The sequence below is a fragment of the Macaca mulatta genome, chromosome 7 (genome assembly GCF_049350105.2).
Source record: "Macaca mulatta isolate MMU2019108-1 chromosome 7, T2T-MMU8v2.0, whole genome shotgun sequence".
In the NCBI taxonomy this organism is placed as follows: Eukaryota; Metazoa; Chordata; class Mammalia; order Primates; family Cercopithecidae; genus Macaca; species Macaca mulatta.
Window position 1 is genome coordinate 26,291,191 of NC_133412.1, and position 11,605 is coordinate 26,302,795.

The 11,605-nt window shown below is 46.8% G+C and overlaps 1 protein-coding gene across 1 annotated transcript in view; it reads right to left on the reverse strand.

The window, feature by feature from the left end:
- Window positions 1–1,965, reverse strand: part of SHC4 (SHC adaptor protein 4) — a 140,071-nt gene extending 138,106 nt beyond the window's left edge. Inside the window, exon 1 of the mRNA XM_001113330.5 lies at window positions 464–1,965. Within this exon, the coding sequence (XP_001113330.2) occupies window positions 464–1,048 (585 nt within the window). The 5' untranslated portion in view covers window positions 1,049–1,965. The remainder of the gene's footprint in view (window positions 1–463) is intronic.
- Window positions 1,966–11,605: the final 9,640 nt, after the last annotated feature.

Consider the following 11,605-nt stretch of genomic DNA (forward strand, 5'->3'; position numbering starts at 1 on the left):
AATTCAAGCCCCTTACACACCATGTGTTTCTATAGCACAGAAATCTTTACTGTATTCATCCAAAATACAATGGCCAGTATAACCTACCAAGTCTCAATCACTGATCAGATTTGAAGTCCTTGACTCTTTTTGGCCAGAATACTAGGTCCAGTGGGGACAAAGTGGTGCCATCAGCTGCCTCTATCAGAACTTGCCTCTACACCTGCCAAGTACCCACAGGTTCATGTCCTACAAGTTAGCACCAGTTCATGTCCTTGAACCAAAGGCTGCCTGACTCCAGTACAAGTCATATAGTTGTAGGGACATTTGTAAACCCAGCTCCCCACCCCTTGGTCCAGTTGAATCATGTCCTGTCCAAACACAGAACCCAGGCAGGTAACCTTAGACCCCTTGCAGAAAGCAGAGAAGATGCCCCCTTCCACAGAAGTTCTTAGAAAGAGTGCAGAGAGGAAAATGGACTTACCCTCACACAGTAGTTCATGCCCATCCCCAACAGGTGCTGCAGAAAGTGCCTGTCCTGCCTGCTCCTAAGGGGTGGCTCCCCAGGGCCAGGAAGCGGGCACGAATCAGGGGTTAGGGCGGTTGCCCTGTGGCTCACCAGGTCCGGCTGCGGTGGAGGTGCAGTCCCAGACCTACTTAGACTGGTTTCTGGGGAAGAGGGACTGCTGGAACCTGGGTCCCGGCTTTCCTGGAGCTTCAGCCGAGGCACCTCTTTGGTACCCAGGCAAAAGTTTTTCAGACTCAGCAACGTGGCCGGGTTGGCCAGCTTCATGCTCGCCATGCGGGGGATCAAGGTGCACAGTGGGGTGGTGCTCTCCTGCGACGGCAAGGCGGCATCTTCAGCCGGCAGGTGAGGTGCCAGGGCGGGGTGGGGAGGCTGCGGTGAGCCCTTGTTCCCGACCGAGCCTCCGGAGCTACCTTCGTCCAAGGACGTGATCGACTCGTTCCGAAAGCGGCTGTACTTGGCCCTGTGCAGCATCCCGGGGTGCCCGAAGAGTCCTACATACAGCACGAGTCCTGCCAGGCTGTCCTGGCTGCGTTCTCGCATAGCCTTGGCAGTGCTGAAACAGGATACTGTTGCATAAATCGCCTCGTCGTCTGGTAGATAAACGGTGCAGACATCAAACGCCTCAACGCCCGATGCAACTCGCAGCAGCCACCTCTCCAACTCTGCTCTCGAGCTCGCCCACCTCGGCTCCCGGCCCCTTAAGGGTGACAGCCCAGCGGGGAAACGCCTCCCCTGCTCTGATTTCAGTCCCTCCCTGGCCCAGGCAGAGGCACCAGTGTTCTCGCCTTGGAATCCTTGTCGGGAGAGCCTAGACCCAGGCTCCCGGCGGCGGTGGTCGCTCACGGCCAACTCTTAGGCACAGAACCCGGGCGAGCGCCGGCCAGGGGGCCCCGACCCATCACTAGCCTTGCAGGAGCCTAGTAGAAATATTTAGCACCCCACTCCCACCCTTACCCCAGCGTTCTGTTCTGCACACAGGAACTTTCGAACCTGCTCCCTTCGGCTCCCACAGGGCGGGGCAAATGACTGGCCTATTAACCCTTTATTTGTTCCAGTGATTGTTCATTTAAAAAGAAAAAAAAAATTGTATCTATGAGCCAAAGGCCCTTCTGCCTGGGTTCGTTGATTCCGAAGGCTGCCCTCTCTTGGAAGATCTTGTCTTGCATCGTTCTGGGCCACCAGCCAGGAGTACTACTGACGGGCGCTGCTCCGCATTGTTTCACTGACTTGTGATGGGTCCGTGTTCCTCAGATCCCCTCCCAGCCTGCCTACCCTCGCTCAGAGCTTGCCTCCCTCCTGGACTCCTCTCGGAGCTTTTTTCAGAAGCCCATTTGCAGCCGAAAGCTGAGATGTGCAGGATGATACGCAGCGTGTTGAAATTTTTATGAATGAACTTTGCCGAATGAATTTCTCTCTGTGTGTGCAAGCTAATAAATCTGTGAATGAAGCTGAGAATAGCTGTAATTGACTGACGGTCTCAGAGGTGCTTGGTTTTTATCCAATCAGGAGGCAGCTTGATGACTCATAGACCATAAATATACTAAACTAGTAGCCGAGAGAAATAAAGCTAGCGGGAGAGGAGGGACATATTTTATTTTGTGGTATCTGATGAATGAGTTAAAAGGAAAGGCAATCTTTACTACAGATCATTAGCTGGGGAGCAGCAGGTTAAAAGATCTATTTTCTTTCTTGTTGAGATGGCCGGGAGGGCAGAGCAGAGGAGCTAAAAATTAGACCCATTGTTCCAGGGATATTAGGACATATGGTTCACAACTCCTGTGGGAAGCCATGATGCATTTTTCTTAGAAACATAGTTCTTTTCTTATTGATTGTTGGTTCCATCTTCCGTCTGGTGCAACTTCCTGTACCTATCAAATGTATCCTGAAGACATGAGGACAACTGCAAAGGCTTAGCACACAGGAAGCCAAAACCAGAGCTGGGAAAAGAAAATGCAGGTTCTTCAGGAATGGAGAAGAGGAAACTGCTGAAACACCGGGGGTGTGGGGTGTCAGGGTAGGGTGGAAATCACACATAGGAAGAGATGAAGAACTCTCAGAAAAGACTGCACTACTCCGTGGTTCAAGGCTTTGTCATCTGAAATTGTTCGTTAATTAAAAAATTAAGACAAACTGGCAACCAAAGGAATCAAGGGTGCCACCTTCATTATCTTATTGACCCTAACGCTGCATTAGGCTCATGTATATTGATGACTTTGGGAGCCTGAGCTCCCTTGGGATCCAAACACAGGCTCTGAATTAAATGGTTGAGAGTGACCAGTGAAAGCAGCATCCTCCTCTCAAGCTCCCTGCTCCCCCAGGGAGATAACGCACCTATCTGCATCCCTTCTGCCAAGGCTATTCAGACGTTTCTTTACCTGGAAAGGCTTTTCTGCATCTTCATAAATCTTCCCTTCAACCCTAGCTGACCTCCTTTTCCCTCCCCTACATCTCCTCCTGGCAAAACTGAGGGAAGTAGCTATATCAGTTGGACCCCACATCCCTAGGGCTGAGGAGACAGGCTCTGGACAAGATTATTTACCTCTTATTCCTCCTCATTCCTCATCTGCTTTCTTCCTCTCATTTTTCTTGCCTTCCCCTGGGTCCCTGTCTTGCTTCTGCTATGCTGTGATGACCTCATCACATGCTTCCTTTAGAAAGTTACTTTACCTCTCCGTGGTTGAATGTCCTCATAGGTCGGCAGCAGCCACCTAATGGGGGTGTTATGAGGGCTTATGAATAATCCTCATCCCTGTAAAGTCTTGGCCCAATGCTCCACACAGTGCCTATCTCACTAAGTACCTGTGGGCAGTATGAAAAAATGGCCATTGGAAACAGAGCTGCCTCCCCCTAAGATCATACTCTTACCCCTCACACTGCAGAGTTTATATCATTCTAAGCAACTAAAAAGAAAAATTAGTACAAAGTGGGAGAAGCCAAGAAAGCCAACATTGTCCAAAGAAAACAGTTTTTTAAATCAGCTGGGCCTGGAGAAGGCTGGAAAGGACAGGGGCCTGCCTGGCTGATAGGAATCCTCACAGAGGTCTCGTGATTGCAGGATGGGGTGTCCAGGGGAGCCAGCTCATCTAGGTAGGCACCGTGCTGGCCAGACTCCAGGAGCTCAGACCAGTCTACATTCCTCAGAAAGCCTGAGTCCTGGGAGGGTTGGGGGTTGCGAAGTGGGACTAGGTAAGGTAAGAAAGCAGTCATGGCCATTGTGGGCTCTTTCTCTTCTGAAAGCCTGGAGACTTCGGCTCTCCTGGGTAGCTCTGCCACAGCGTTTTATGAGGATGAAAGAGATCAGATCCCCAACTGGGAAGTGCACAATAGCCTCTAGGCTGAGCCTGCCCAGCTGGACCATTCTCTCAGTCCTAACAGCCCAAGAGAAGGCTCATTGAATTGCTTTTCATTCTAGGTAGATGGCTGGGCAAGGCAGATGGTTTGCTTTTTTCAAGGCATTAGAACATCCTTTTCAATTAGTAATGATTAAAACAATATTAATAAGAGCTACTATCTGTGGAACACCTGACAGTTTACCTACATTCTGGTTCAATTATTATAACAAATTGTGGAGGCTGGGATTGTGTTCCTCACTGCCTTACAGATATGAAAATGAGGCTGAGAGAAAGGGCAGTGACTTGTTCAAGGTGCTCCAGCTGTTGAACAATGATCCTGGGATCCCTCTGGGCCTGACTGCAAAGCCTGTGCTGGCAGCCACTGTACTCTGCCGCCTCCCAGGGACCAGAGCGCTCAAATCTAGTTTCCAGGCCTATGATGGCTACAGGGCATCCTACTGCTTCCTAAAGCTCTGAGAAATGGCTGGGCAGGAAGAAGAGCTGGGGATCTGGGGAGGTTCTAGGGTTGTTGGGAAGCCTACCCCTGAGCTGGCCCTCACAGATCAATGAGATCAGGCTGGCAGAATATTTTCCTATCTATGGTTTTCCTGTATCTACCCCTCCAAAATCCCCAGGGAAAGTGTATTTAGCCCAAAGATCATTTATCAGAAGATAATACTAGACTAGATGTCTCAGGAAACCTTGATAACTGGGCCACTACCGACAAGCAGTATGCACTCACAGCAAAATGTAATTGGATGAACATTTATCTGGGAATTACAGAACCAGCTGTGGGATTTTGAGTAAGTTACTTAACCTCTCTGAGACTCAGGTTTTGTATATGTAAAATGTGCACAATAATAATCAATAATATCTGCTGAGCACTAACTCTAGAGCAGGTCCTGAACTAAGCGCTTCACATTTAAGCCCCCCAGCAAGTCTATATAGCAGGTGCTATCCATCATTTACTGACTTGCCCAAGTCACATAACCAGGGAGTGGTATGTGTGGTGTAGAACGAAGCACTGATTCACTCCAAACTATGCCCTTAACCACCGTGATATGATCCAGTGTATATAAACCTGACTCCTACTGTATGCTCAATAAATGTTAGTTCTTGCTCCTTTCTCCTCCTTGGATAGCATACCTATAAAATTCACCCTAAATACCTCACAAGTAAAAACATGAATAATAGATAAGAAAAGCCATTGTTGTCATTAAATCATCTGAGAACCATGAACGCCTCATCTTTGCCCTTGGAAAACAGAGTTCTGCTTAGAACCTGGTGGTATGCCTCCTTTACTTTGAGACATCCCCCCTCCAAGGGCACCTGCTAGGAAACAACATGTCAGTTTCTTAAGAGACATCCTGTGCTGGCTGAGCTTCTTGAGCAGAACAGGCAGTTTCAAGGAAGACCTGGGTCAGGCTTTGCCACGCTAGAATTAGCCAGGTCCAGGAGGAGGAGAGAAGAGAACCTGGCAAAAATGCCAGCCCAGCTTTTGAAGATAATCCAATGTGGAATTTGGGGTAGAGGAAGGTTGTACTAGAGGATATGTGGGAAGAGGAGAGAACAAGGCAGAGACATAATAACTCTGGGGGGCTGTAGGCCGATCGCTACTTTGGAACAAAGTGGAGCAGGTGGTATCTGAGTGCTGTAGCACAAGGACTCTTACTCCATCCCTCCACTACAATTTCTATCATACAGCAGACCTACTAGCGAAGGATTTTCACTGAGCAATACCCACAATGCGTCTAACAGCCCATCAGTTGGGAATGAAAACATTGCTGAAGCTCTATTTTGGAGAAAAAATTCCACAAGAAAATATTTATATAAAGTTCTTGGTAGAGACCAAAATATCATTTTCAGGATGGGGAAATGAGATGGTGAAGAAGAGTTGTATCTCCAAGGGTAAGGGCCTAGCCTCCCAAAAATCGAGGCAGGATCATATCCCCCAAAGTTGTCATTGATTCTGGAAATAATCACCTTTTGCTTCCTGAACCCAGTGTTTTCTGTTTTTTCACAGTCTCCAGCCCTATAGATCGACAGTTTTCTGATAGTTGCTGTTGATCTCACACTCCTAGAACTCGAACCAGCTAAAAAAAAATGTACAGGAAAATGGATATTTTCCTATCTGTTGAAAAGAAAATAATGTACCTGGAAAGGCTATGTAAAGACTTAGACAGCATGCAGATGAAAAGTAGATGAATTACTTAGGGTCAGGTTCAGTTGAAAATAAAATAAAAATTAAAAATTACAATGGATTAAATAGAAAGTTTATTACTCTGGAGGTGGGAAATCCAGGGGCAGCGTCAGCTCTTGGCTAGCCCTAAAGTATAGTCCTTCTCCTCATAGCCCAAAATGGCTGATGGAGCTCCAGATATTTCATCTGCACTCCAGGCAGCAAAACGGATGAAAGGACAAAGAATAATATGCTCTCTCTCTTTAAAGTAACATTCTGGATACCCTGCAAATGTTTTAATTTATATTACATTAGCCAGAACTTAATCACATGCTGTACCTAGCTATAAAAGAAGATAAAGTCTTCTTCATCTGAGAATGAAAAAGTCTTTTGTCTGGGTGCATGGTTGCTGCACAAAAAATCACAGTTCTGTTACTGGGGGGAAGAAGATAAAAATAGATATTATCTGCCATGGTAATATTTTTAGAAAACCTTCTACTTTATTAAATTTAAACCTAGCATAGGATTAAAATGTTCTTGGCCAATGTGGTCCAATTTCCCCCTTTTTCATACATGCACACACACATACACACACACACACACACACACACACACACCCACGATGCTTATAAATGACCCAAGTGAAAACAGGCACTGTCAGAATAGAAGCTTACCTCTGCATAGCCAGGGGACTGATGGAGTCTCTAGGCCTTGCCTCTGAAAGGTGGTCAGGTGCTTCCAGGGGCCAGCAGCAAGAAGCAACAGAAAGTGCATCCAGGCCATGTCAGATGGCAGGCCAAGTAGTTAATTGGGGCCAGGAATATTTTATAAGGAGTGAGTGGGTGTTAATGCAGTCCCAGTACAATCATCAGGTGTCTGATTTAGGAGCAGGATCTCCACTCTAACTGTGTCTGGCAAGAGAAAAAGGCAAAGATAGAGTCCTGATAGGTTGAAACTCTGACACTATGAATTGGCTAATCCAGTCCTTTTCCAACTTTCTTTTCCTTTGCCCACTTCCACCAGGAAAAGGCTTCCTTGCAACTGCAGGGAATAGGGGCATTTGATACAGTTCTGATCTATGAGATGCAAGTGAAAATATGATGGGAACTTCTGGGGAAACATCTGCTTCCTAATTAAAGGGGCACACAAAACTGGAGCCCACTCTCTTCACCCCATGTCTTCTTGTCTTGAATGTGGATATGATAACTGGAGTTGTGGTAGCCACACATACAACTGTGGTTCCTCCTGCGACCATGAGGGAAAGACCAACCAAATGATGAAGCCAATGCTTTGACATCACTGAATCCCTGAACCAAGACCAGCAATCACCTCTAGATTTGTTATGTGAGAAAAATGAACCTCAATAGTTCAAGCAACTCAAGGAGCTGTTAGCTGTTAGTTATTACTTACGGCCCAACACATTGCTACCTGACAAAAATACAATGGCAAGAACAGGATCATAAGAAGAACAGGGCCTCCAGGCATGAGACAGAAGCACAGTTATGAGAGGAGACTATGGAGTCAGGTGGGAAAAGTCCAAAAGCAGTCAGATCAACCTGGGTTCAACTCTGGATGTTGACAGTATGGTAAACAGACTAAACACTCCCAAAGATGTCCACACCCTAATCCCAGGAACATGACAAAAGAAATTTTGCAGATGTGATTAAGATTACAGACCTTGAGATGGGGGAATTATCTGTGTGGGCCCAATCTAAACACACAAGTCTTTCAATGCAGAGAACATTTCCTCATTGTGGTAAGAGCTAGGAGATTTGAGACATAAAAAAACGGAGGAAAAATTTGAAGCATGAGAAGGACTCACCCTACTGTTACTGACTTTGGAGATGAAAGAAGGGATCATGAGCCACGGAAGGGGCCATGAAGACAGGGTCCTCAGCTGACAGCCAACAAAGAAACAGGGATCTCAGACATAGAGCTGTAAAGAATTTAATTCTGCTGACAGTCTGAATAAGCAAGAAACCAGATTCTTCTCTAAAGTCTCCAGAAAGAAATGTAGCCCTGCCAGTACTTTGATTTAAGCAGGTGATTGGAGAGACCTGTGTCAAACAACTACCCCAATCCTTACAGTAGCTAGATAATAAATGTGTGTAGTTTAAGCTAAACTGGTGGTAATTTGTTATGGCAGCAATTGAAAACTAATACAGATTTGGCACCACCAGTGAAGTACTACTATAACAAATATAAAATGTGAAGTGGTTTCAAAATTGGGCAATAGGCAGTGGCTGGAAAAATTTTGAGGAGCATGACCACAAAAGGCTAAATTAAGAATCAATATCATTGTAATAGCCAAACTGCCCAACACAATCTATAGATTCAATGCTATTCCTATCAAAGTACCACCATCATTTTTCCCAGAATTAGAAAAAACTATTCTAAAATTCATATGAAATCACAAAGGAGCCCAAATAGCCAAAGCAACCCTAAGCAAAAAGAACAAAGCTACCCAACTTCAAACTATACTATAAGACTACAGTAACCAAAACAGCATGGTACAGGTACAAAAACACACACATAGATCAATGGAACAGAATAGAGAACCCAGAAATAAAGCCACACGCCTACAGCCATCTGATTTTTAACAAAGTTGACAAAAACAAGCAATGGGGAAAGGACTCCCTGTTCAATAAACGATGCTGGGATAGCTGGTCAGCCATATTCAGAAGAAAGAAACTAGACCCCTACCTTTCACCATATACAAATTAACTCAAGATAAAAGATTTACATTTACCACTTCAAACTATAAGCATCCTAGGAAACACCATTCTGGACATCAACCTTGGGAAAGAATTTATAACTGAGCCCTCAAAAACAATTGCAACAAAAAGAAAGATGGACAAGTGGGATGTAATTAAAGAGCTTCCACAGCAAAAGAAACTATCAACAGAGTAAACAGACAACCTACAGAATGGGAGAAAATATTTGTAAACTATGCATCTGACAAAAGTCTAATATGCAGAATCTATAACTTAAGCAACTGAACAAGCAAAAAAATCCATACAACTCTATTAAAAAGTGAGTAAAGACATTAACAGACATTTCTCAAAAGAAGACATACAAGCAGCCAAAAAACATGAAAGGATGCTCAATATCACTAATCATCAGAGAAATGCAAATCAAAACCACAATGAGATACCACTCATACCAGTCAGAATGGCTATTATTAAAAAGTCAAGAAACAATAGATATTGGCAAGACTGCAGAGAAAAGGGAATGCTTACATGCTGTTGGTGGGAATGTAAATTAGTTCAACCACTGTGGAAAGCAGTTTGGAGATTTCTCAAAGAACTTTAAACAGAACTACCATTAGATCCAGCAATCTCATTACTGGGTAGGTATCCAAAAGAAAAGAAAACATTCCACCAAAAAGACACATGCACTCATATGTTCATTGCAGCACTTCATTCACCATAGCAAAGACATTACATCTAGGTGTCCATCAATGGTGGATTAGATAAAGAAAATGTCATACAAATATACCATGGAATATTATGCTGCCATCAAAAAAGACAAAATCGTGTCCTTTGCATTGACATGGATGAAGTTGGAGGTCATTTTTCTAAGTGAATTGATGCAGGAACAGAAAACCAAATACTGCATGTTCTCACTTATAAGTGGTAGCTAAATATTGGGTGCTCATGGACATAAATATGGCAAAAATAGATACTGGAGACTATTGGGGGAGACGCCAGGAGTGAGGCAAGGGTTGAAAAACTAACTATGGGTCCTAGAAGTAGCTTCTCCGTTCGTTCTCGAATCTCTGCCTGGTTCAGCCTGCCTGCCTCCACTCCTGCCTCCACCATGTCCATCAGGGTGACCCAGAAGTCCTACAAGGTGTCCACCTCTGGGCCCCAGGCCTCCTAACGGGATCATTAGTACCCCAAACCTTAGCATCATGCAATATACCCTTATAACAACCCTGCACATGTATCCCTTGAATATAAAAGTTAAAAAAAATTACTGACTAGGCTTGTTGAGCTTCTCCCAAGTGAGCAGCAGCAGCTTCCGAGATGTCCTGGGCACCAGCATGGGTCTGTGTGGAGGCTATGAGGGGCCAGCGTATGGGAGGCATCACAGCCATCACAGTCAACCAGAACCTGCTGAGCCCCCTTAACCTGGAATTGGACCCCAACATGCAAGCCACGGACACCCAGGAGAAAGAGTAGACCAAGACCCTCAACATGTTTGCCTCCTTCGTTGACAAGGTACGGTTCCTGGAGCAGCAGAACAAGATGCCAGAGACCAAGTGGAGCTTCCTGCAGCAGCAGAAGACGGTTTGGAGCAACTTGTTCTCGGACAACGTGTTGGAGAGCTACATCAACAACCTTCTGTGGCTGCTGGAGACCCTGGGCCAGGAGAAGCTGAAACTGGAGGCGGAGCTTGGCAACATGCAGGGGCTCTGGAGGACTTCAAGAAAAAGTACGAGGATGAGATCAATAAGTTTACAGAGATGGAGGATGAATTTGTCCTGGTCAAGAAGGCTGTGGATGAAGCTTACATGAACAAGGGAGAGCTGGAGTTTCATCTGGAAGGGCTGACTGACGAGATCAGCTTCCTCAGGCAGCTGTATGAAGAGGAGATTCCAGAGCTACAGTCCCAGATCTTGGATACATCTGTGGTGCTGTCCATGGACAACAGCAGCTCCCTGGACATGGACAGTATCATCGCGGAGGTCAAGGCGCAGTACGAGGAGATCGCCAACTGCAGCCGGGCCGAGGCTGAGATTATGTACCAGATCAAGTATGAGGAGCTGCAGACACTGGCTGGGAAGCACTGGGATGACCGGCGTCGCACAAAGACGAAGATCTTTGAGATGAACCGAAACATCAGCCGGCTCCAGGCTGAGACTGAGGGCCTGCCTCAAGGGCCAGAGCAGAGGGCTTCCCTGGAGTCCGCCATCGCAGATACTGAGCAGCGCGGGGAGCTGGCGGTTAAGGACGCCAACGCCAAGCTGTCCGAGCTGGAGGCCGCCCAGCAGTGGGCCAAGCACGACAGGGCACATGGCGCGGCAGCTGCCTGAGTACCAGGAGCTGATGAACGAACGGCAAGCTGGTCCTGGACATCGAGATCGCCACCTACAGGAAGCTACTGGAGCGCGAGGAGAGCCGGCTGGAGTTTGGGATGCAGAATACGAGTATTCATAGGAAGACCACCCGTGGTTATGCAGGTGCACTGAGCTCTGCTACCGGTGCGTCACAAGCCTTGACCTCAGCTAAGGCCTGGGGCTCCAGCTTTGGCTCTGGCCGGGCCTCCAGCTCTTTCAGCTGCACCAGCTCCCTCAGGGCCGTGGTTGTGAAGACATCAAGACCCGCGATGGGAAGCTGGGGTCGGAGTCCTCTGATGTCCTGCCCAAGTGAATGGCCACAGCAGCCCCGCCCAGCCTACCCCTCCTGCCGCTGCCTCAGAGCCTGGGAGGGAGGCCGTTATGCAGGGGAGCACAGGGAACAGGAGGCCCACCTGAGGTTCAGCCCTGGCCCTCAGCCCACCCGTGGGGAAGTTTACTGCCTGGGGGACCTGCCTTGCCCATGCCTCCAGTTACAATTCCATTTTTCTCCCCAAAATAAAACC